At 44.3% G+C, this 26,470-nt stretch overlaps 1 protein-coding gene across 1 annotated transcript in view; it reads left to right on the top strand.

Moving 5' to 3' along the window:
• atp2a3 (ATPase sarcoplasmic/endoplasmic reticulum Ca2+ transporting 3) overlaps positions 1-23,730 on the top strand; it is a 38,498-nt gene extending 14,768 nt beyond the window's left edge. Inside the window, exons 5-21 of the mRNA XM_070917401.1 lie at positions 152-290; positions 4,968-5,048; positions 5,309-5,394; positions 5,698-6,162; positions 12,194-12,282; positions 13,323-13,425; positions 14,265-14,396; positions 16,432-16,548; positions 16,666-16,884; positions 17,935-18,270; positions 19,735-19,955; positions 20,053-20,255; positions 21,119-21,204; positions 21,586-21,719; positions 22,551-22,668; positions 23,103-23,220; positions 23,512-23,730. Coding sequence (XP_070773502.1) covers positions 152-290; positions 4,968-5,048; positions 5,309-5,394; positions 5,698-6,162; positions 12,194-12,282; positions 13,323-13,425; positions 14,265-14,396; positions 16,432-16,548; positions 16,666-16,884; positions 17,935-18,270; positions 19,735-19,955; positions 20,053-20,255; positions 21,119-21,204; positions 21,586-21,719; positions 22,551-22,668; positions 23,103-23,220; positions 23,512-23,555 — 2,691 coding nt within the window. The 3' untranslated portion in view covers positions 23,556-23,730. The remainder of the gene's footprint in view (positions 1-151; positions 291-4,967; positions 5,049-5,308; positions 5,395-5,697; positions 6,163-12,193; positions 12,283-13,322; positions 13,426-14,264; positions 14,397-16,431; positions 16,549-16,665; positions 16,885-17,934; positions 18,271-19,734; positions 19,956-20,052; positions 20,256-21,118; positions 21,205-21,585; positions 21,720-22,550; positions 22,669-23,102; positions 23,221-23,511) is intronic.
• Positions 23,731-26,470: the final 2,740 nt, after the last annotated feature.

Here is a 26,470-nt window from a genome sequence, read left to right as displayed (position 1 = left end):
AGGGGGAAAAAAAATATCCTTGCATATTTTGTCTTGATGCCGTGACACAGAATAACCTGTTAAAGCAAGAGTTCCAACAAAATGTACTGAAAAACTTCAATTTACAGTTTAAAAGAATTGATGTCCTTGATGGGACTTTCTCTCTCCTCAGGAGCGGAACGCTGAGAATGCCATTGAGGCCCTGAAAGAGTATGAACCAGAGATGGGAAAGGTGTACCGCATGAACCGCAAGGCTGTCCAGAGGATCAAAGCCCGAGACATCGTCCCAGGGGACATAGTGGAGGTGGCAGGTGAGCTGCGGCGGCACCCACAGAAACTCTTTAACTGTCACTCGGCAGAGACTAGTGTATGCTTCGTCTACCTCCAGAGGACTCTCACTGCTGTCACCTACCGCTGCCTCCGACATGCACAGAGACACACACTCACACAGCCTTTGCCGCCCATTCATGAGTCTGGAAACACTATTGGAATATCTCAAACTCGATTACATAAGAGTCTTTTCTCTGGATGTGCAGGTGCCAGGGCTGTTACCCAGTTGTGTCTGTTTGTGTATGTGTGTGAGGTTCTGTGTAAGTGGCTGTGGTCACCCCTTGTATTTAAGGCCCAGTTTAATTTTCCGCAGCTTTCCCCCCCGTTTCCCTTTGCTTTCCATGCTCTCAGTCTCACCACCTGGACGCTGCTGGATGTTTGTCAGCTCCTCACTCACACTCCCCCACGTTACATGCACACACACACACACATACACAATTCCCCTGCTGTAAACTCGCCCATGTGTGGGCAGCCTCGTCTAAAAATAAGTCTTGTTGTCACTCTGGTTCCAGAACATCTGTGTGTGCCAGAGTTAACGTGCGAGCGCACACGCATGCAGCACCAAGGAGATCACTTCACCGCCAACATGAGTCGTTTTTTTGAGTGTAATCCTCGGCTTTGCGTGGCTTGTGATTCGGCCCAGACGGTTCGGAGTGATGTGCGGGAAAGGAGGGAGAGCTTGGTGTGTGTGTGTGTGTGTGTGTGTGTGTGAGAGAGATCACAGCGTTCATTCATAATCGCAGCACGGAGAGGCAAAGGAGAGGGGATTATACATGCTGCGTTGGTTACAGTGAAGCCTCGCCGCTGTTCGATTTCAGCATGAGGTTTCAAAAATGAAAAATTAAATCATGCATCAAAGTAACTATCACCGAGGGTTTCTCTCACCAGCCCCCCATCAAATGCACTAAATCATTTCCTCTGCCTTTTACAGAGACTTTAGTTTACATTACTTGCACGGGGAAAGGGGAAATACACCTCTTTTGTGTGTGTGTGTGTTTATGTTTATGTGACAGATAGCACTTCCTTGGAATTTGGGCTTGTTGTAGCCGGTGTCCTCCATCACCCATGCGTGCGCTCACAGCCAGACGCAGACAAGCCCACACAGGTAGCAAGCGGCAAAATGACTATGCTCAACCCCCACCTACCACCACTACCACCACCGTCACTGTCAACACCAACAGTGTCACCATGACAACGTCTCTGGGATGCTGTGACAAAGTTCACGAGGGTTTGAGGTTTTAACGACACCTGTGATGACAGTGTGTAGGAGAGACCGATATGACTTAAAATGAACCATCTGCTGTTTGAATAAGGGATTTGATATTATTGCTGGCTGTCAGCAGCTGCTGGTGAATCCATGTGTCCCATTGTGGGGAAAGGGTGGGCATGCAACAACACAGACTACTTTTTTATGTTAAGTGTTGTTTTATTTATTTATTTCTCTGATTTTTTAAATAACTAGTCATGGACAAAAGATTAAAATGACCTTTTATATCTTTTTCTATTGATAGATAAGCATTGTCCCTGACAAATAAACTGGTAAAATACAAATAAAATACATTTGTAGACATTTATTTGTAGAGTACTTCCTTATTAGCCTGGCCTAAACCCATTGTCTGCTTTATAGTGGACATTATTACATTTACATAAGGTTTATGATGTTGGAGAAAAGGCACTTTTTAACTGTTAAATTTGTCTCTGCTGGCTAGTACTGTGTATGGTGTTTGCCATGTATCTGCTGGAGACGAGGCCTGAGTCGAAGCTAGAATCCAGCTTGTTTTAAGCACAGAATGTATTTACTGTCAAAGTTTACTTTAAGAAGAGGTATGATAGTGGCGTTATGCACTCTGCATTTTTGTAAAATATACACAGAGATATATTTAGGCGCTTTGATCGGTCTGACATAATCTTGTTGCTAAGCAGTTTTAAACAGGGGTAAACAGCTGAGGTAGGTGCTGCACCACGCTCTCTTCTCACTTAGAAAATGTGTGTCAGGGATCTTCAAGCACACCCTTCTGACTGAAACATGTAGGGATATGGTGACAAAGAAAACAAATTCATATTTTCTTTTCCTCCACTGATTTCCCGGGCTTTCCTGTGCTTCATGTTAGTCGGTGGTTGTTCCATGGGAACCTGGTGCTAGGGGGTAAAATAAACTGTGTGGAGGTATCGGAAAAGGACACTGCTGGCCACAAGTGCCTTTTGAGAAAAGAACATAAATATATTTACTCGTGTTTCCACCGCTGCTGCCCGCCTGCCTCCTTGTAGGTACACTGGCGGCGAGGCCAGCCTCGGTTACGACACAGTTGTGATTTTGCGCCTCCACTGGAACTTTCCTGGGTTTTTTAAATGGAGTGCAGCGGTCAGGTTGTCAGGAACTCCTAGAGGGTTTACACAGGACCTGAAGAGATGGAAACCTGCAGTCACGGTTATCCTGCACGTGAATGAAGACCCCTTTGCCAGTATATTATGCAAGACATTCAGATTTAGTTTGGAGTCCAGTTTTACCAAATGGAAGGAGAACTCCGGCTGGCCGAACCAGTTGACCTCCTCACTTGTTTTGATCAAATGTGCATGTGCTTTGTTCCCGTTTATTCATGAACTCTGAGGTCCATGCTAATTTATTATAATTTTTTCTTGCTTTTTGATACTCAAAGCACTGCGAATAATAGTCAGGCAAACTTATGATCTTTCTGATGTTTAAGAGACTGCTTATCTGAACTCAACGTGGCTGCGTTAGGATTTAAATTTCTCCTGTAGCAGATGGAGAGTGTCTGTGGGAGGCCGTGGCAGAAAGTGGAGGTTGGACAGGGGAGCAGGAGTCTGTGGGTAGGCGTTTGAAAAGCCTCTCTTTTCTGCCCTCGGCCAGTCCTGCTACAGTGGACCTGTAGCCCCCAGCCATCTCCCACACAAACACATCACACACTTCTCTCCCCCTCCGCCTCTCCCACTCTCGTTCTCTCGCAACTCATGGGTGTCAGACGGAGAAATGTAGAGAAATACAGACATGGAAGTACAGGCTATTCGGCAGCACACAGTACTGAGGCCTCTTCATCTCTCTCATTATCTCTGTCCCGTCAGGAAAGAGACTGTGGAAAATCCCCCTCGAGTCTCAGAACATTGAGCAAATGTCAAGAGGAGATGATGGAGAGAAATGGAGAAGGACCAAGAAATGAACACTCTCTCAAGCTTATCAGCGTGAAACCGCTTTGAAAAGTTTTCACCGCGCTGCTCGCTGCAGAAGGCATACTGCCTGTTGGGCGTCTTCCAAGACGTGAGCGAGGAAAAGCAGAAATGTCCAACATGTCCAACATGTCCAACCGTAGTCATGTTGTAAAGCCACGGTAGAAGACGTCCTTGCTTTTGCTGCGATTAGCTGATGGCTGAGGACTCTTGAGTTGGCATTAATGAGATGCTTATTACATAAAGCAATGATCTGGCCTTTTTCCTTGTCTGTCATGCTGGAAAGAAACAAGTGAAGAATATTACGTCTGTCTGGAGTGTTTGGAGTAGTTCTCTACTCATTCTGCTCTGAGATCATTGTTATTGAATGCACCAAACCATCCATTTCTCACAAGCTAGCTCTGTCCTGCTATTATGAAAATATTTCCGTTAAATGTTCATTGCCTCCGACAAAGAGGACGCAATAACCATTTTGTTTTGGGGCATTAGATACTTAAAATGCTCTGGCTATGAAATACGAGTTTAATATTCAGGCTTAATAAGCAGACTGTAAGACTGGTGGAGAAGATGAAATGCATGCTGATGATTTAATGCAGCCTGCGTCTGTAGTTTGCCTGACTTAAGTAAGGAAGTGGTGTACCAGAGGTCCAGAGAGAGCTACAGGGAGTGAAGAGAGAACAAAAGGCAGGGGAAACAATCGATCCTTTTTAAACCACAACGTGACTCCATCAAGGTTATATCGAGCTGTTGTTTACCTGCGGCTGCGGCCTGGGCCTGGGCCTGGGCTGAACCCGCCGATGTTTCTTTGCTCAAGGATTTATTGTTTGAACACCGACATTTGATAGGGTGTAACTGAGTGTTCACCTGCAGCTACACTTACAGACGCAAGGGGACTTTCCCGAAGGGTCCAACACAAGCCGAACCTTCCGAGGGCAAACTTCTTAGTAGTATGTCTTGTCCTCTTTTGCTCCTGTAGGATGGTCATTTTTAACCATGCTTGCCGTGTATTGCAATGTTGGTCTGTCAATCACTCAGTCGGTCCACCACTTTGGTCCAGACTGAAATACCTCAACACCTATTAGATGGATTGCAGTTTAAGGTTTTCACTTATTCAGTGAAATGTCTCAACATCTACTTGATGAATTGGCACAAAACTTTGACATTCGTGGTTCCCAGATGATGTATCGTAATGGTGAGCCCCTGACTTTTCCTTTGACGGAAACTAAACCAGACTAAGCCAAGATGGTGAACATGATAAACATCATACCTGCTGAACATCAGCGTGTTAGCATTGTTATTGTATGTTAGCATACAGTTAGCATTTAGCTCAAAGCACCACTGTGCCTAAGTACAGCCTCACAGAGCTGCTAGCACAACAGACTCTTAGTCTTGTTGAACTTCAACAGACTTGCCTTTTATTAATATCTTAACATTCAGCCTGCTGAGTTGTTGTTGTTGTTGTTTTTTTCTGTCAGTTGGTGACAAGGTGCCTGCTGACATCAGAGTGACCTCTATAAAGTCCACCACCCTGCGAGTGGACCAGTCCATCCTCACAGGTATTTCTCATCTCTCAGCAGACACTAAACAATCTTTGGGCTTTCAGATAGAGAATGCTCCATTGCATGAACTGAGAAGACCTAAGGTTAATAGTAATAATAATTAATAATATAAGCATTCTACAATTTCAGTCTCTCTAATGTGGTCTGTGATAGTACTTTCTACCCCTTTTAGGCTGTGAGTGTGACTTTGTTCAGCTCCGTTACTAATAATCACCTGTCGCATTTACAGAACTAATCCTGTGCAATCTTTTCTTTAGGGGAGTCAGTGTCCATCATCAAACACACTGACCCTGTTCCTGACCCCAGAGCTGTCAACCAAGACAAAAAGAACATGCTGTTTTCTGTAAGCACGTCCCCCTGCAGCCTGCTGAGTCATGTTTATTTTTGCATTTATATCAGAGATTGATGTCTTTATAGACAAAGCTATACAAGCCTGACTTTTAGTCAGCGTAGTTGAATGTAGTCACGGCTATCCTCAGAAAGGTTTTCACTGTTCATGATTCATTGCTCAGCTTGATGGAAGCTCTCTTCTCTTATGTTGGGAGAACTGTCTTTTTAGAGATGAAAATGAGGCTTCTCCAATATTCACTTTGGCTGCTTTTTCTGCTTCACTCCTTCACACTCATTTCTCTCTTTTTTTTCTCAGGGCACAAACATTGCTGCAGGCCGCGCCATAGGCGTTGTCGTCGCTACTGGCGTTGCCACGGAGATTGGTAAGATCCGTAATCAGATGGCATCTACAGAACAGGAGAAGACGCCGCTGCAGCAGAAGCTGGACGAGTTCGGCCAGCAGCTCTCCAAGGTCATCTCCCTGATCTGCGTGGCTGTGTGGGTCATCAACATTGGCCACTTCGGAGACCCCGTCCACGGCGGCTCCTGGGTCAGAGGGGCTATCTATTACTTTAAGATCGCCGTGGCCCTGGCTGTGGCGGCCATCCCAGAGGGCCTGCCCGCTGTCATCACCACATGCCTGGCCCTCGGTACACGCCGCATGGCCAAGAAGAACGCCATCGTTCGTAGCCTGCCCTCCGTGGAGACCCTGGGCTGTACGTCTGTCATCTGCTCTGACAAGACGGGCACCCTCACCACCAACCAGATGTCCGTGTGCAGAGTAAGTGGCAATCAGAAAACTGAAAAATGCCTCTGTTTGAGGATATGTGAGGATTTGACTGCTGGTCATACAGTTTAGCCTATAGGCCGACGTATTCTGCATTCCTTCCACAGCTGAATTGATTCAGACCAGAAACTGAATTCCACATCTTGTCATTTGATTGACACTACATTAAAAGCTCCTGGGAATTTCCTTTGCAAAAGTGTTCTGGAGGGGAATTCTACATGGGCCTGCTCTTCCATTATTGATCCCAGTCTCTGCAGTTAATCCATCTTTGAGATTTCTTTTCCCCCCCTGTGTGTTTTTTCTTTTTTTTCAGGGACTTAAAGAGGGATGGAAAATACTTGGTGTTGTAATGTTTACCTCCATTTGGCAGGTTTGAGATAGCTGCTGGTGGAGTGGTGCAGGCTGGCATGACCCAACAGCACCCAGAGCGCTACAGTTTATCACCTGATCAGCTCACACATTCACAGTGAAGGTTCCCAAAATGTCACATTGCCTGAATAAGGACAATGCAGTGATCCTTATCCTGAACTGTGCCATAGCTTTCAATGTATAAATGGTCTATATATAATTACATCAGACAACAAACACTGAAAGATCTTAACCACAGCTATTCGCGAGTAGTCCTGTAGCACATAGCCTCACCCTTTCCTTTGTCTGTTAGTGTGTGTTGCCATCTTTGCTCCGAGCGCAGAGTAAATGCCAGCGCTGCTGTTTGTCTTGGCTCCTGTTATAAGCTCTAGCTCCACACACACACACACACACACACACACACACACACACACACACACACACACACACACACACACACAGACACACACACACACACCTCACCTCATCTCATCTCATCTCAGTTAACACCCCATTGTCCTTACATCCTCCATCTCACCTCTCACCTCTCCTGATGACCTCAGAGGTACTGGCCGGTTTGAATAGGGCAGCACTAAAGTCATGTCCACACAAGACCAGTGTCACTGGCAGCTCATTCAGTGAAAGGTGACTTAGGCATAAACTTCATACCTTCATGGACCCGTGGAACCCGACGTGCATAAACACGTTTTCAAAACAGAGAGACCCGGTTCCAATAGACCTGAGGATAATTAGACCCTATCCAAAATGCAGTTGACCGGAACAGCCCGTAATAGAGGGAGAACAACAACGCCGGCAGCAGCTCGATGTGTTATCAGTTAACGAGGTTGAAAACAGAATTAATATAACAGAATGATTGTAAAGCAATAGAAACTTAACTCCAAAAATAATTCGTTTATTTGCTTCAAAGACTAATTTAGAAATAATTGAAAGTCCTGTTTTCACCTCCGAACAAACAATAAAACATTCTGTAGCCAACTTTGGAAGTGCAAGAAGATAATCATTTTTTCTAACCCTTTTTAATATCTGTAGATAAAATATATTCATGAGCATACATCTTTTACATAGGCTCGTCGTTTCCTAAAATATATTCCTAAAAACACTCTGGTTCATCTCTGGTTCCAGGTCAGATCTGGGTTCCCCAGGACCCATGAAGACCTCTAGTCTAGAGTTGATTTTACTTCTCCTCACTTCTCCTTTTGTTGATATTTTTAAGTCATCACTTAATCCAGTCAAGAAAGAGAAGAATATTTCGACTTCTATATGATCCTCTTTGTCTCTGTGTATGCATAATATTTCCTTGCTTATTCAAAATGGAGTTGTCATCGGAGGACTCGGCATTTCCTGTACGGCAGACACTCATGCTCTTGCCCTATAAACGCCCCTCCCTCCTCCTTGCTCCCCGAGATGACGTGGAGAGCCTGTGTGATTTAATGCGTAGCAGCAGGGAGTTCCCTCTTGCAGGAGAGACATGGAGTGATCTCACCACAACCCTGAAACCCTCCCAGACAGAAAAAGAGCAGGCAGGGTGACGCTGGTAAATATTGACCTTCTGCTTCCACCTATATTCCCCGGCCTGCTGCTCTCAGCCCTCTGGTGGGAGATAAGGGGACACAGACGCACTCAAACTCTCACAAATAAAAATCAAACTTCCGCTTTGCAGGTTTTTTTTCGTCAGGGTGTTTCCTGGAGATAGACCATTTTCTTGTCTCTCCTCATGTTGGTTGCGTGGACCGCTGCGTCTGCTCTGTTTTTTCATGGCTTCTGTACGTCAAGGTTTAAATGCCCACATGAATGTTTACCCAGGCTTATCCATCTGTGCTTATGCTTGGACTGGTCTCCAGCCAGTGGCCCTGACAGCGCCATGTGTCTCCCTTGCCTCGGGGGTATCCCCATATCCGCAGGATTTCCAGGGATTCCCCTCCGTATCCTGACACCGTACTCCCCTTTCCCTTCACACACAAACATGAAGAGACACGCACACATGCACACATAAAAAGGGTTACTCACACAAGCTCAGAGGAAGTGTGTATGAGAACACAAACTTGTGCCACTACCGCTGAGTCACACGGATCACACTGTGCCGTGTTTCCTTGGAGACCACAGTGGATCAGATAGTGAGGGGAAAATGACCACAGATGAAAAACAACTTTATTTTATTCCTTCGGTCCTACTTTGTGTGAGCTGTGTGTGCTTTTGTGGAAGTTATTTGTTCCCTGAGTAGTCCTTGTTGATTTGATACAGAATAGCGGAACAGAGAGTACCGAGCCCGATGACGTTTTTGTGAAATTAAGAATTGATATTTAAAAGTTCCTTAAAGGGACAGTGCATCCCAAAATCAAATGGAAAAACCGGTGAACAAAAATACAGGGAATAATGGGGTCGACCTGTGCAGTTTGGGCCCATTTTTCAGTGAGAAATGTTAATTAATTTCGGGATCTTTTAAGCTTCAGTACCCAGTCAAACAATGTTTACAATCTAACTAGCTAACCTACTGTATGCAATGTGGCTTTTTATTATAATATATTTAGTCCTGGTTGATTTGACGACACCCGTACTGCTGGTAACAGCAAGTTCAGTTTAACACAACAGCAAACACTCCTTGAGCGACTACTTTGTCAGAAATACAGCAGAAGAGCAACTGGTGTGTTTGTTTACAGTGCAGCCAAGCAAACTCACATTGTTTTAATAGAAGAAGTGAAGCAATAATTGGCCTTTTTCCATTGTGCCATCAGCGTGAGTAGTTGGGACGTGTGCAGCCTGTTGCCTGCAGCTCCTGACTGCTCCACTGCACCCTGCAATATTTAAAACTGATCCGCTGTCAAGAAATGCAGAAAATGATCATGTCTTGTTTTGTAGATGCATTTCTGACGAACGATTGCAGTCAGTGCTAACCTTGGTGACAAAATGCATTGTGTTTTCTGTGATTGCCTCAAAATATGGACCACACAATATTTCACCAGTTGAATGTTTTTAATGTGAACTAGCAGCGGGACTAACCTGCCTTTGGTCCTTCCCAGCTTCAGTTTAGTAACAGTAATATGAGAAATCAATGAGAAAACAATAACGCTAGGTTATATGGATGCATCGTTTTCTATGAATCCCTTTTACATAGGAAGGCAATTTGAATCTCGTGTTGGAATGGCGGACTCCGCCACTACAATGAAAACTACTACAGTATTTAATGATGATTGCTGGGAAAAAAAATGTAGACCATAAATAGTATTAAAACCTGGGTTTGATTTCATGAAAACCTTAACGATTATAACTTGAAGCAGACTTGCCTCTGATGTGATGGAAGTAAATAATGACCTTTTTATACCCATATTTTTTTGGATTCCAAACCACACATCACAGAAGTTCTGACACTTGTACAGGTGAATGAACTCAACTTCAAACCTCCCTCTCAATAGTGCCACCGTTTATTGGAGTTAAATAAGGAAAATGTCAACAAATGTCAGAAAATTACAAATGCAAAATTGCATGTTCTCACAAAAGCTATAATCTCACTGAGACTATAATCATGATTCAGTGTGCCAGTTATTTATAACAGACTTTCATCTTGTCCAGACTAGACTACATCATCAGACTAAATGTAGTAACCCTGTTGCCGCAGAGAGTTGTTAAGGAATAATTACTCCATTAAAAGGCTAAAATGTACCTTTTAGGCTCATGTGCTCGAGGGACAACAGCTACCTCTCATCTGAAGTCTGCCATCGATTTAGTGTTCCTTTTTAAATTGGTTGGTGCTGGTAAGTCAGACACACACACACACACACACACACACACACACACACACACACACTGACAGAAGAATCGAGAGAAGTTTAACCAAATAGCTGCTTCATTAATTCTTCAATCAGTCAGATTTACGTCTCAAACAGAGTTAAGCTCGGTCGTGGGGGTGTTTTCAATCTGTATATATTAATAAAGGAATAGTGGTCAAGGGCAGTCTTTTAACATATTGTAAATGTGTTGATGTCATTCAGATAAGGAGGTTAGATTTGGCACAGAGGGGCCTTGGACTGTGAATGATGTTGTATCTCATTCTTATAAACCAGCAGCCACCACACTCCCTCCTTGTGTTTATCGATATATTAGTATTAGCAGTGCATCGTGAAACCGCCCTTCCTGGGGGGATTTCAGGAAAAAGATTTGCCAGCAAAGCAGCCAACAAAGCAAATCCTTGGACAGCTCTGGGACTCCAGCTCTTTCTCCTACTTTCTCTGGCTTGTGCTTTGTTTTCCAGCAGTTGACTGGAGCGTGTATGGCAGCGTGAGTGACTGATGAAGCTTTACCATCAAGACATGTGAGCAGTGCAACTCCCGTGTTGCCTGCATGCTCAGAAACATTAAGAAAAATAAAAGGAAGGAGGCGACAATACAGCGACACGAACTGACAAACTGGTTGTCAGTGGGTGGAAAAGCCTGTGGGGGGGGTTCTTGACTCTTGGTTGCAGTTTGATCTCCAGCCACTATTTGGTTTTCAAAATGCTTTTCAACCTTTTCATCTATCTGGAGCAAGTCAAGAAGTAAGGGGAGAATAACTGGTCTTTTGTCCGCAGCATCCTGCTTCTTAGTATTTAGACAAGATGCAGCCATCACTGTTTATCTGAAGTGTGTTTTGACACCATGGAGCTATGTGTGAATTGGAAGTAAATCACTTTTGGCAATTTGACTGCTACAGTATATACTAACATCACCACTACAATCCCCTGTTGGCATACTGACACAACAAAGGTGTTATATTACCTCTATGGGCACAGACAACTGAGGGAATACCCACACCTCAGAGCTGCCCATAAAAACCAGTAACATCTTAAATCATGATTTTCATCTTAACCCCTCAACATGGGACTATGTCACTTTTAAAAAGGATGAGCAAAGCGTCCTTTCTTTTGGAAATATCAAAGTTGGATTGATAAGCGATGAAACGCTCAATCCAGTACACTCAGGGGGTTTTCTGCTACAGCCTTACTGTTCTGGGAGGAGCTTATAGTGGCTAACGTTAGGTTAGATGTTGCTGTAGATATGGAGTCCCTACTCTGATATTATGACTCTTCTTTGCTTTTGCTACTGTTACACTATATTTTAGCATTTGATATTATTCCATAATTGTTGCTTGTGGCTCAGCGACCACTGTGCAAAAGTCACATAGCCTCGCTTTATGTTTTTTTTTGTTTATGTTGACAAAAGAATCCACACAGTGTGACCATATCATATAAATATCATGTATATGTTTGTTCTGACACTTAATTGTCGTTGCTTTACTGAGTGAAATACACAACTCCAAACGCCATACCATTACACAAAATGTAAATACTCCATATATCCTGTGCATCATTTTATACACATTTTCCCACATGTAAAAGTCCAATCTATAATATTTGACTATGTAAAATACAGATATGTTTACATGTATAATGGAAGAGTTGAACTTAATGATGACAACGAAGAGAAAATCTACTTAAACAATGTTTGCCCAAGCAACATGCTTTAATTGTGAATCCACTGCAGTTTAGAGAATAAAGGAATGACGGGAAAGTTTGCTTCAAATTAAATGTTTACTGTGGTCATCACTGTGACTATCTACGCCACAGTTTTGACTAATTAGCTAACAATGCCTCCTCTGTTTGTGTTTGCCTTCTTCTCCTCTCCAGATGTTCGTTGCAGACAAGGTGGAAGATTCTAGCTGCACCCTTCATGAGTTCTCTATAACTGGTTCTACATATGCCCCTGAGGGACAAATGTGAGTGTCACACAGTGTAAAGATGTATTACTTTTAATTGGGGAAGGTTTGTCCACCTCATTATATGAAAGATGTCTGAGTGCTTTTCAGATTTTACCAAAGCATTTTACACTGAACTCAAGGAAGAACTTTCCCCCGATACTGACTTTAATGAAGAGTTTTCGAAATAAGATATGATACAAATAGATGTAGTCAAGCAAACTGCGATGTGGTACAGGATTTGTGACATCAGTGCTAACCATTCCCATAAAATGTTTCTAGCTGTGCTTTATGCGTTGCTATGGCAATTTCTGTGATAACCAGGGAAATGGTTAGTAATCCTGGATGCTTCTGTTGCTTACTTTAAGAAAAACATTCATAGTAACAATCATGTAAAACTCATAACACCATTAAGCCTCAGCCGCACTGTATTCCTATTGCATTACACACCCTCTTGGTTTTAATAGTGTCGCAGTGTGAACTTGGGCGGATAAACTCAACAAAAGTGTCAGATTTTAAAATTGTGTGGTCCTTTTGATGTCTTTTAGCCGATATGTGTTTGTGGAGGAATACAGGTAGGAGGGCAGTCATTATGTAGGAGAAGGAGTGTACGGTTCATTGTGTATACTTGTTGTTTATTTTGCTGTTTGGTGAGTACAGCACTCTGACTCGGCACGAACCTGTCGATTTCATAACAGCAGAGTGTGGGTTATTGTGTGGGAGCTTCGATAGCAACGATTGCAGTCTCTACTGGGAAGGGATCCATGGTTGTCATGCAATCAGCACTGCTTGTCGGGAACACACGCACGCGCACGCACATGCACACACACACACACACACACACGCGCACACTTTTTTACTACTGTACAACAACTGTTTCTTCAGTCAACTTTGGAATGCTAAAACAACTGAATGTCTTCCCCACTCGTACATATTGATGAGGATACTGCGTCTGAGGTGTAGCGAACTGTGAAGTGTTTTTCCCTTGTGAGTGACGTGTGTGTGTGTGTGTGTGTGTGTGTGTGTGTGTGGGGGTGTATACGCGTGTCTTTTCCTTTCAGACTGAAAGGAGACAGGCCCATCCAGTGTGGAGACTATGATGGACTTTTGGAGTTGGCCACTGTGTGCTCTCTGTGCAATGACTCTTCACTGGACTACAATGAGGTCATTAACACAGAAACACACACACACACACACACACACACACGCATACAGATAATTATATAGTTAGATATTGTTTCCTCCTCTACACCCGACACAATTCTTAAGAACCATCATTTCTATGCAAAATAAATCCATCTGTAACACTTACAGCATTGTGTAGGTTAGGTTTCTTTGCAAATGTCCTCATGCATTTACAGTATGTGTATAAACACACTGCAGTGACTCCATAAAAGGTAGAACTGGTACGCACACACACACACACACACACACACACACACACTACAGAAAGCCTTCTTTTCTTCAGCTGAGCTAATTTTACTCTGATGTATGATCTTTTTCTCTGCTTTGGATTGCTTTTCTCACCTCTTTGTTATCGCCATGGTATCATGGTAACTGTGCTGAGGAGAGAGGCCAGGGATAAGGCACTTCTCAACTCCCATGCATCCTCCCAGACAAACTGTTTCTGTTCTCATAAATGGTCGTTTTGCCACCAATTTTGTGCATTTTTGAATAAAGAGCCTGAATATGAGATCAAAGTGTGCTGAACCGGGGGAGGGGGGGTTGTTGCTGCCTGTGCCCAGTCACACACACACACCACACAAATGACGTGTGGTACGCCATTACTGCTTCATCTCACCTACTTCACATCTCAGCTTAAAAACACTTTGCATGTATGACTCAACGTTGGCGTGAAAGACCCACGGATTGGCTGTGGAGTCATTCTCGTGTCATTTTGAAGAGGGTCGTTCACATTTAACAATCTCTTGAAATGCTCACTGTATCACCCGGCTTCTATAAAATACTTTCTAAACCCAAGAAACTTCTGTGTTCTCTCGTAGGCTAAAGGGGTCTATGAGAAGGTGGGTGAAGCCACAGAGACGGCTCTCACCACCTTGGTGGAGAAGATGAACGTCTTCAAGACTGACCTGTCCGGACTCAGCAAGGTGGAACGCGCCGGCTCCTGCAACTCGGTAAGCCACACGTGGCGAAGTGTGCGACCCTGCGGCACTGTGAGATGATTGTCTGTGTGAAAGGGGGGAATCCACTGGCTTTACACATCAAAGTCTGTTCGCAGGTGTTTGGGGGTGACACCGCACATGAGAAAAAGTTGTAAAAAGCCTTTTTGTGTCTCCAGAAGAAGATAAATCGACTACAAATTTGAAAATGGGAAGAAAAAAGCATAACACACCCAAATCTATGACCCGACTGTCGGTGGCCACAAGGAAGAAGAATGCGTGGAATAAAAGAGAGAATATCTCTGACAATGCACTCATCTTTATTCATTCATTCTTTCACGTAACAGTGAGCATATTGTTTACTTTAACAATTGGCACATCGGCTGCAGGCTTTGCACTTCTCAGCGTGAATATGCCAATGAGACCGTAATTGCTCTGCTCAGTAAACCATACTGTACATTGCCCGGTTGTTGGGATGACATAATGAACTAGTGTGCCCTATATTTGTGCCAGATGGTATTTTATATGTAAGGACTGTTTTATCCAGAGTGACTTACAGTGAGTCACCGGGTCATGGGTCAGTGTCTTAATCTGAACTCTTTAATAAAGCACAAGTCTGTTGATAGACACACACGTTTGACTTCAGGGTGTGAGCCTGTGATCGTTTAGTTATGACTTAGAAAGCCACAAGAATATTTCAAATGTAATTTATAACAGCTGTAAAGACACAAGCCCGCCTGCTGCATTACTTTGAGTATAGGCCATTTGTTCTCAAAGCTAGCCGCAGCTTATCACAAATTGTGCTGATCTGTGCATGAAAGTCTTGGTGTCTGAACGACTGCAATGGATCACTAACCGATGTTGGTGTCCCAGTGCTGAGGGGTCTGTCATCCAGTCAGTCACCTCTGGTTTCCGAGTCTTTGGAGTCTCAGATGAGACGAGATGAGCCTTGTAGTGACAGAAGACAGAAGGGTAGAGAAGCAGAGAAGGAATGTTTTCTGGTTTGTCATCTTGGCACATTTTAAATAATGGATTTGAGATGAGATGACCTTAACTTTTCCAAATCTCTGCTGGCCATACACAGCAAGAAAAAACAGAAGAAAGAGGGGGAGAATAATTTTCCAGCATGCTGAGGCCAATGTCGGAACCCGTCGGCTATCACCCAACAACGTTATGAATGCAGATACACTTTTTAAAAAGCTAATAAAAGCTGTTTCTGAGATTTATTAAATCGTCGTCAGGCGGTAGCCGGTGGGCTCTGAGATTGCATTTCGGCCAATGTGTTCCGCCTCTCTTGCTCTCCACACGGACTGCAGGCAACCAGGGTCCACTCAAACGTGATTGGTCAATAATACTCAATAACAATACAAATGGAAACCAGAACTCTTGCGATACTAAAATCGTGTCCCTTCCCTGCAGATTCTGCACTCATTGAGATTAAGCTTTGACAAACTCCCATTACTCCCCCTGTGTGATAGAGAGGAGAAGTTTTCCGGTCCCCCGTCAGGGTGTGAGTACATCTCAGCCGTCTGGCTGGACAGAGAGCACGATCAGTGTTAACCTGTCAGCTATTCATGTGTACTAGGATCAGTACAGACTCTGAACTAGAGGGACACCTACTGGTAGAACAAGACTTGACACTAAATGCAGATAACACAGTATGTAAGGAAGAGGAATGTTTCTAGGCTGGATTTTGTGTTCCTGCAGTAAACCTACGGTATGTTGGTCTGCCTTCTCGTTAGCATTTTGCGGTTGTTTTCCGCATACTGCCAGTCGTTGTTGCTGACCGTCCTCAGCCAGGTCTACACTGTCATCATGTGCTGTTGTACGCAGACATCTGAGGCAGCAGCCAGGCATCCAGACAAGGTGGTCGAGTGCTTGGTCTGAAGTGTCATCCTTCAACTGTCAGTAGCTCAGCCAAACCTCTCAGCCACCCACCGGCTGCCAGCCTGCCAGCTGTTTACACAGCTGCTTAGCCCAGGCTCTGGCTCTTTGTCGCTTTCTTCTTCTTCTTCTTCTTATTTCCACTCTTTTATTTTTCATCCATTAGGTGATCAGGCAGTTGATGAAGAAGGAGTTCACTCTGGAATTCTCTCGTGACCGCAAGTCCATGTCTGTCTACTGCACCCCCGTCAAGCCGGGCTCCCAGAGCAAGATGTTCATCAAGGCATGAACGAATAACACTATCACAAATACACAGATAGACGCACTTTTCATCCGTTCCATTTGTCGTCACTGTTGCTCGATGTTTCTCCTCTTGTGTCAATTAAATTCCTCCTCACAGGGTGCTCCAGAGAGTGTGATTGAGCGGTGTCAGTACCTGCGGGTGGGAACAGGGAAGGTGACACTGACACCAACCCTGCGTGACCAGCTGATGTCTAAGATCCGGGACTGGGGGACAGGCCGGGACACCCTGCGCTGCCTGGCGCTGGCCACTCATGACACCCCGCCGCGCAAAGAAGACATGGACTTGGAGAATTCCAACAAGTTTGTAGAGTATGAGGTACAGTAGAGGGCCGCTTATATTTATCTTACTTTTTTAAATAATGACTCACATTTTAAGAAAGTACTGTTAAAGAAATGCTTTGACATTTTGGGAAATAAATATGTATTTGCTTTCTTACCAAGTGTTAGATGAGAGATTGAAAGCACTCTCATATCTGTCTGCTAAACAGTCTGGCAGCGTAGCTTAGCATAAAGGACCAGAAGCAGGGGAAACAGCTAGCCCAACTCTGCCCAGGGGTAAAAAAAACAATAAAAACAGGTTATAATTTGTTTGATTAATCCTTACAAAAACTGAGTTGTGTAAAAACAACATGTGGTATTACCAGAGGGGGATTATGTCCCTTTGTACAAATGAAACTAGGGAGCTTTAGAGAGCCAAAGTCATGACGTGACATCCCCGGGCTAGCCTCTGTTCAGCTGGATTCTGTTACTTAATGCAACCTCTCATGCAGCATTTTTTTTCATCGGCTTCTGAAAACATTTAGCGTGTTCCTGGGGTTTACTTACTTTGTAGGTACAGAAAAGAAACATACAGCTCTTATGAAACTTTATCAGCGTGTCAGTGTGGGTACTTTTTGCCCGATTGTATTGTCGCATTATTACAAATGCCAATGTGATTTTGAATGAGGTTTTCTTACTTCTGGAACCAGAACCGAGAAGTAGTGGTTTCACCTCGGCTCTCTATAACATGTTTATTAAGCGTCAGAGGTGCTGGTTGGCAGATTTCCTTTTCCCTTTGGACACCAGTCTTTATGCTAACTGTCTCCCGGCTGCAGCTTCACATTTAACAGATATGAAAGTTGTATTGATCTTCTCATTTAACTCTTGGCAAGAAAGCAAATGAGCGTGATCTTTATCTACTTGAAGCATAAAGCTTTTGCACTGGGTTCTTCTTCCCTGGAACAATTCCTTTGTTGCGTAGAAAGTAATCTGTTTGTTTTCAGTAGTGATACAAATACAAAATAGGTGAATTCCATTTGTGTGAAACTGAAGTGAGATTTTGCTGCAGATGTAGTCCTGTGCAACCTAATCCCCCTCTTTCTTTCAGCTGGGCCTCACGTTTGTTGGCTGCGTGGGCATGCTCGACCCACCCAGGAAGGAGGTGATCGGTTCAGTGAAACTGTGCAACGAGGCAGGTATCCGTGTTATCATGATCACAGGAGACAACAAGGGCACAGCTGTGGCCATCTGCAGACGAATTGGCATCTTTGGCGAGGATGAGGACGTGGCGGGAAAGGCCTACACCGGCCGTGAGTTTGACGATCTCCCGCCGGAGGCCCAGAGAGAAGCCGTCAAACGGGCGCGGTGCTTTGCCCGCGTCGAGCCGGCTCACAAGTCTAAGATCGTCGGATATTTGCAATCATTCGACGAGATTACTGCCATGGTGAGGAGAAGGGATGATGCAACCTGCTCTAATGACTCTTACTAGTGTACATCCTCTTCTTCCTGCCCCCTTCAACTTTTACACTTTTCTCTGCGTCTTACAAATCTGCACATTATAAATTTCTTAATGCCTGTCGCAAGGCAAAAAAAAAGCATTTTCTCCCTCCCTCAACTGTGCGTTATGTGAGTGACTTGTGGAGAATGCATGAGGAGAGGCCAGTGAGGCGTGACATGTTTCAGGTCTCTCTGAGGCTGCTCTCTCAGACACTGCTATCAAAAGCTGTCATCTCTGGCCCGCTCGGCTGCTTCCTATCTGACACGCGTCTCAGAAGAGGGGTTGATCTGAGGGGAAGATGGGAGGGAAACAACAATATCACCATTTGCCTGTCAGACTAACTCCACCGTTCACCGCCGTCCAAAGCCTTTTTAAGGCCCTGTCATGACAGATTAATATATCTCACTCGCTCAGCTTTAGCTTAATCCTGTCTGGATCTGAAACGATAATGAGACTTTGCATAATGAGATAGCGGCTCGTTTTTCAATCATCGTTAGTTTGTTAGACCCATCTCTGTTTAAAGAATTATCTTCCCATAAATTGTAATGTGGGCTCAATATTTTAAGAATGAACAAGTTGAGGCAAGAGGAATGACAAAAATTTCTATTTCACACATCACTGGTTTGTGCGTGCCAAAGAAGTTAACTTAGCTTTTATCCTTCAAAGAGGTTCATTCAGCTTTCTTCTCCTGAAAACAAATCAATACTGTGTCCACAAAGTGGAAATTGAAATTATGGGTCTTGATCAGCCTCTGGGCCTGAAAAGTGAAGCCAATGTGTAAGTGCCTTAAACCTGCATTCTTTCTAATGGCCAGCAGGGGGCGACTCTACTGGTTGCAAAAAGAAGTCAGATTGTGTAGAAGTCTATGAGAAACTGACCCTATTTCTCACTTGATTTATTACCTCAGTAAACATTTTCCTAATGTGTTTAACGTCTCAATCGCTAGTTTCAAGTCTTCTTCAATACAGCATGATGTTCATTTTGTAAATGATGGTCCCATTTAGAGTCAAATAGACGATAAAGCAGGGTATGCTTTAGGGCGTGGCTACCTTGTGAGTGACAGGTCGCTAACACCTGGTGCTCGGCTGCGCTCAAAGACACATTTACAAGCTAACTTTGTCAGTAGCTATTTTGCACAGCGTAACCAGAGGCCAGGTGCAGTCAGGTAGCTGGTATTGGTGGGGTACATATTTTCTTTGGGTTCTCAGATCCCCAGCTCCACCCTCTCATCCGAATATGATCACTTCTGGTTACAAAAAAACGAAATGGCGACGGCCAAAATGCCAAACTCGAAGCTTCAGAACGGTAGTCCACAAACCAATGGGTGACGTCATGGTGGCTACGTCCACTTCTTTTTTTGTTTTGGTTTTCTGATGCGTTAATGACACGAGTCATTTTTCCTCGTCACAGACAGGCGACGGTGTGAACGATGCCCCGGCCCTGAAGAAAGCAGAGATTGGCATCGCCATGGGCTCCGGCACAGCGGTGGCTAAGTCGGCGTCTGAGATGGTGCTGTCCGATGATAACTTCTCCACCATAGTGGCTGCCGTGGAGGAGGGCAGAGCCATCTACAACAACATGAAGCAGTTCATCAGATACCTCATCTCCTCTAACGTGGGAGAAGTAGTCTGGTGAGGAATGGACACAGCCACCATGTGGGACTGTCTCCACCTTCAGTCTGAAGTCCTCAGCTGATGTTTGTGTGTCTTCCTCACTGTCTGTCTCCAGCATCTTCCTGACAGCCATCCTGGGTCTCCCTGAGGCTTTGATTCCAGTCCAGCTGCTGTGGGTTAATCTGGTGACCGATGGCCTGCCTGCCACCGCCCTGGGCTTTAACCCCCCAGACCTGGACATCATGGACAAACCTCCCCGCAACCCTAAGGAGCCTCTCATCTCTGGCTGGCTCTTCTTCAGATATCTGGCCATTGGAGGTAATACTAGCTCCGTCCTGTGAATCAATGCGTGATAATGCGTATAGACGGGTCTCCAGTTTACAATTGAGGATTTAAGGGGGTTGACCAAAAGGTGCCACAATAACATGGTATCTTATAAATGGACATTTTAAACATTTAGAAATAAAAAAACTTTTTTAGAGGTGAAATTTATATGCAGCACTCGTCCTCGCATTTCCAAACCTTTTTTTTTTGTTTTGTTTTTTACTGTCAACTCTAGCTAGCCGACATGACACGTGTGAAAAAATGGCGGCCACTGGCAGTAATAGTGCTCACTGAGGCCAGATAAAGTTAGCTCTCTCAGTTAGCAAGAAATTAACTGTGAGTGTGTCCTAGACCGTAAACAGACACCCCAAGCACCGAAGCCCTCCCTCATAAGTAATTCCTGCTATTATTTATCAGACACACGGGATCATGAAAGGAGACTCTGCACACCTATTTTCTTTTTCTCTAAAATATTATAAAGCCATCAGTCTGCCACCAAGTCCCACATGTCAGACTGATCACCAATGCATTTGTCACAGAGCCTAATAAGGTTTTATAATAAGTAAACAGCCATAAACACGCAGTAACAGTGTGAGCTGCCTTAAAACTGGAGTGTTTATTTTTCCTCACTAGTATCGGTGCAAAACCATCGACCACCTTGTTCAAATCTGGGGCTCTGGCCAGATCGCTACATTCAAATTGCCAATTATGCACTCTGAGCCAACGGGGAGGTTTCCTGTTCGGGACACTGAATATTTCCACCCATTACTTTAGTGCTCTGTTCAGTTTAAGGCACAGCAATAATTTCTCATGTTAATCACCCCATAACTCATTCTGGTTTGTTGTTTTTCCTGAAGGATATGTGGGTCTTGGAACAGTGGGTGCTGCCACATGGTGGTACCTGTTTGATGAAGAAGGCCCACAGGTGTCTTTCTATCAGCTGGTGAGTTGCAAAACATTGTTCTGCTCAGTCTGTCTTCTTTTATTTGCACAGTCCCGTCCTCAGATGTTTTTTTTTCTTTTTATTGGGCTATATTTTGATATGAACCCCCTCCCAGCCGTCTTTACAGTCCCCGCTGCTGGACACAGTAATGTTTGGCAATCCCAGCAGTGTACAGAAATAGAAAGGGAAGTAAGACCCATGTGGTTTGATTGCACACAGGGTGGGAACAAGGCCAAGGTTCTGCAGCTGTTCCCCCATCAGATCTGAGCTCCATTAAACCGGGTCGCAGAGGTCCTGGTGACATCCTGCTGACACACATGCAAGCGCAGACACACGCGCGCACACACACACTAACTCCTGTCTCCTCCTCTCTCTCTGCAGAGACACTTCATGCAGTGTACTGACCAGAACCCCATGTTCCAGGACATAGACTGTGAGGTGTTTGAATCCCGCTACCCCACAACCATGGCCCTGTCTGTGCTGGTCACTATTGAAATGTTCAACGCGCTCAACAGGTCAGTCATCCTTTGTTGTGATGTCGGGGGAAACACTCCTTAAATGTCACAGCCGTCAGATATTAAAAAGAAGACTCTGTCATCCAACAAGACAACACTCCCTTTGAGAAAGATTGACGCAGCTGTGTGAGGGTTAACAGTAAGCCAGAGAAACACATCCATCACAAACACCAACTCTTTTCACTGCTGAAGGACTTAATGTAGCTGTTTATAATGGCCAAATATTTTAGATTCAGCATTTGGTGAATGCGGTAAAGGAATCAAACTTAGCCACACATCTTAAGAAATGGAATAATGCTTATTTGGGGAGGCAGAAAATAAAAGGAACAGTGGTATGAAGGGAAAACTCCCCATGTTTTTGCCAGGATTGCTCATGGAGCAAGTCTGTCAGTAGCTCCCTATAGAAACAAATACTAATGTCTCATTTAGGAAAGAATCTGAGAAAGGAAAGGTTCAAATAAAGAGCTGCTCGACCAATGAAAACGTTATCCCAAGCCAAGTAAAACTGACAGAGGGGACACATGTTTACATAGTTGCTATCACCCGTATACGGAGGGAGACTTGTTGTTATGATGTATTTAATGTCACGTTAGACTCATTGCAAAGACATTCAAAATAATTGCCGGCTTATTTCTTTAACTGTAATGCAGTTGTAGTTTTCTTCCAGAAACGAATGACATCTTGAAGTCTGTGAACTCGCCTCAGACTCCCGTTTGATCTTTGAAACATGATAATAACTTCCATCTAAGGCCCCTAATGTCAAGCTGCGCAGATAAATTGTCAACACATTTTGATCTATTAAACCCCCCCCCCCCCCCCCCCCCCCCCCAGTTTGTCTGAGAACCAGTCCCTGGTCAGGATGCCTCCCTGGGTCAATGTTTGGCTGCTGGGAGCCATCATCCTCTCCCTCTCCCTCCACTTCCTGATCCTCTACGTTGAGCCTCTGCCGGTGAGTACTCATCTATGGGACACTGTGGGACTATGCCACTGAGCCTACTTTGGATCTATGTGTAGTCGTGAGAAATGCATACTGATAAACACATCATGGTCCAAATGCATGACCATCTTCTTTGTATGAAAGTCAGATGCAATGTTGTAAACAATGTTGACACGAGTGGCACATGCGAATGGACACCTTTCTGTCTTTGCTGCTGTGACGTGTAAATTTCCCCGCTGTGGGATTAATAAAAGTCAAAACACAACAAGATCTGTGTATTAAACACATCTAAGTACAGAAGCGTGGCAGTTGCACAGAACACAGTGGAAAAGAGTTACAAAGCATCTTGTAAAAGGCTTCATGGCACAGTGTCTACTGCACCTCTGTCTACCATCAGATCCATTATTAGAAGAATTTGCGACTTTTTCCTTTCCTCTGTCCTTCAGTTGATCTTCCAGGTGACCCCTCTGCGCTGGTGCCAGTGGATCATGGTCCTGAAGATTTCCATCCCGGTCATCCTCCTGGATGAGGCACTGAAATATATGTCCAGGAACCATCTAGAAGGTATGTTGATGACTGTTGGTCCACTTTTCCAATGAACCAGCCCATACAAATGATTCTTCTTGAAAATCTGATTTTACTGACAAGTCTCTTCTGCTCTTTTTTCTCTCCTGCATTTCTAATTCAGCCTAAATTCTTTTTATCTCACCTTCTGTCAAAAGGTACTCTATTTCCAACCTCTTCATGCCTTCTTCTCTCTCCAGTAGAAACTCGCAGCTTTAGACAGATCGCACTAGTTACTGTGTATTCTAAATGATGTGTGTTTTTTTTTTTGTTTTTCTTTATCCCCGGCAGGTGATGAGGAGAAGAAATATCGGAGGAGATGGCAGCTGAAATAAGACCTCTCCCTCAACACACTCACACACTTAGACACACGCCTACCCTCTTCCCTTTATGAGCTAGGAACCTTTTCTCCCCTGTCCTCATTCCCCACCCCTGCATGTCCAACAAACCACCACAAGAGATGAGCAGGGCTTGCATGAGAACGAGTGTGCAAGAAGGAGAGCATGTGTGTTCCTGCGAGCATGGCTTTGTACGAGTGTGTGAGTGAACGAGCTCTGTGTGTGTGTGTGTGTGTGTGTGAACGGGCAGATGCAGGCCTGTCTTTATAGTTGCGAGAGCGAGAAACAACTGCAGAAAAAAAAAAACTGCCCAGGGCTCTGCTTTTTAAAGATTTCTGCTCATTGGTTTTCTGACTGTACAGTACAAACTTAGTGGTGCGGTAACTGGACTTTGAGGAGGGAAGGAGAGGGAGGACAGGGGAACAGAGGTTGATAATACTGGGTGGGATGGGAGGGGAGGGGAGGGGGTGGGAGGGGAGGGGAGGGTGGGATATTAACACAGAGACCGAAAGAGAGATTGAGAGGCCTACCGTGGAGAAGAGACTGGTGGAATCACACTGGCAAAGGAAGAGCATCAGCAAGAATGTGGAAAGGTGAAAACAGCCGGCTCTGGAGGCGGCATGACCAGAGTAGAGAGCCATCGTACCTGTGTGTGTCCACAAAAACATTAATCTGGAGGTACTGCCCAGGCTTCTGCTACCCACACTACGGGCACTGAATTCCAGCCAGCTCTGCAGGAGCACGGCCTTCTCAGCACAACACAATCGTATCTCTGGCCAGTTTGTCACAGCGCTGCTCCTTCAGTCACTCCTCGTCTTCACGCTTGCCGCACATACAAGGTCCAACTCCTGTTGATCGTGTTTTATGCAGAACTACTCTCCTTTTGCCTGTCTTGCTCTCTCTCTCTCTCTCTCTCTCTCTCTGTCTCTCTTTCGTGCTCTCTGTCGAGGAGGCAGCTGTGGGCCCGGGGTCGGGACGTTATCTGGCTCTTGAGTCGGGGGTGTGGAGATGTCGCCCCACCTAAAAGGTGTGAATAGCTTTACGCTGCTTGGCCGCTTCCTTCGGCTCTTAATTCGAGGAGCTGAGGTCAGCTCACAGACTTGGTAAAGATAAAAAAAATAAAAAAAAATCAAATAAATAATAAATGTCAAACAGCAACCAAACCAGCATATCAGTAGAGTAGTTGTCCGCCACCAGTACACTCAGCTGGTCGTGTTAAGCCTCACTTTAATGTCCATCTGCTGTGCTGCCGTTGGAGTGTTAGCTGTCAAATATCTAAATTAAAGGTAGATCTGAAGAGGATGAAGCTCCAGAATATTTGTCTCAGAGCATCACGTTGTTGATTTACCTTTTTAATGTATTCAGTTATTCCTAACCCTGCACCAGCGCTAAGCTGCGCGTGCGTTTAGCCTTATTTAAATGAATTTGTCTAATTTGACTCGATAGGCTTTTCAGTCGTTGAATCGCACAGATGACGTAGTTTAAAGTAAGTTAAGGATTGGCAACTAAACTGCTTGATTGTCTCACCTGCTCACGAATCATTTATATTAAGCACATTTAACATCCATGCCTTATACAGCCCACTGCACCTCCACATTGAATATGTGGTCGAAATGAATGTGTTCCTGCTAGCCTTTAATTACCCTTTCACCCACCGCCAGCACTCTCGCTCATACGTGCCCTGACAGTGATATTCGTTGTGATCACTCGAGGTCTTAAAAGACTCTGAATGTCCACCTGGTCTAAGGCATGTTTAATAGGAGACCCCTTTTTGTTGTGCTTTGTGCGCTGCTCCCTCAGCTCCTCCTGCTCTCTCGATGCTTTAGCGACTCACTTGGATATTGTTTTATAATGACTAGATAGTAATGTATTTGACTGAATGAACCCACGGGGTTTGGATTGTGTCTTTAAGTCTTAATTATGGGTTTTTGTGTTGGGTCCTGGTGCTTTGAGGACCGGGTCAGCGGTGTGTTTGGTCTCTTGTTGATTCCACGTAGAATAGAGGAGAGCATGCACATTCAAAAAGAAAAAAAAAAAAAAAAAAACTTTGTAAAGGTGCTGGATCAAAAACTTTGTGCCAGTTGCTTCGAATGAATTTAATGAAATTAACAGGGAGTTGTTGACACACGCGCAGGTCTTTCCTCTTTTTCCTTCCTTTTCTTGCTTCCAGACCCGATTTCTGCACATTTCTGTTACATAGAGCATGGTTTAGAATCTAAAGGAAAATCCATCTTTAAACACTTCAACATCAGTCACCCATCTGCTATTGCTTACAGGGACTGTAGGTGGTTGTATTCATCTATTTTGTTGCTTGGTGATATTTTTTTTTCTTACTCCGGGGGATAACTAGCCAAACTGAGATGGCATGACATCATCGACTCCAGATATTTCCAGCTCCACATGCTCTCTGGGGTCACTTTTGGAAATGTACAGTAGAAAATCACTAATTGAAGTAGAAGTTGATGAAGCAAATTGAGGGAAAGTAGACTTAAAAATAGTATTAAAACACATCACCAGGCACAAAAGAACTCCTGAACACCATAGCCTGATGACCTATGAAGACATGAGGAGATTTAAGGGTGGAGTATTCCCTATCATTTTCTGGATTTTGTCTCAAGTAAATAATGGCTTGATTTTGATTATAATAAAATAAAACCACCCTTATGTTCAGCGATGTCTTCAGCCCTTTATTAAGTTTTTTTTTTTTCCCACCATCATGAGAATGTGGCACCTCTGTCCAGACCAGCAGACCACCTGTCCCTGTCCCTGTCCCTGGTCTCCATGGCTTTGTAACATGCTGGCACTCTGGCCACCAGGCACTATAGGTCTGTATAGCCTTGTTATTTACTACTGAATCCTCAACTCTGTACAGAAGATGAGAATATGATCGCATGGAACCTTGTTACTGTAAT

This window comes from Enoplosus armatus, chromosome 13 (genome assembly GCF_043641665.1).
Source record: "Enoplosus armatus isolate fEnoArm2 chromosome 13, fEnoArm2.hap1, whole genome shotgun sequence".
Classification (NCBI taxonomy): Eukaryota; Metazoa; Chordata; class Actinopteri; order Centrarchiformes; family Enoplosidae; genus Enoplosus; species Enoplosus armatus.
This window is presented reverse-complemented; position numbering and strand designations above follow the sequence as displayed.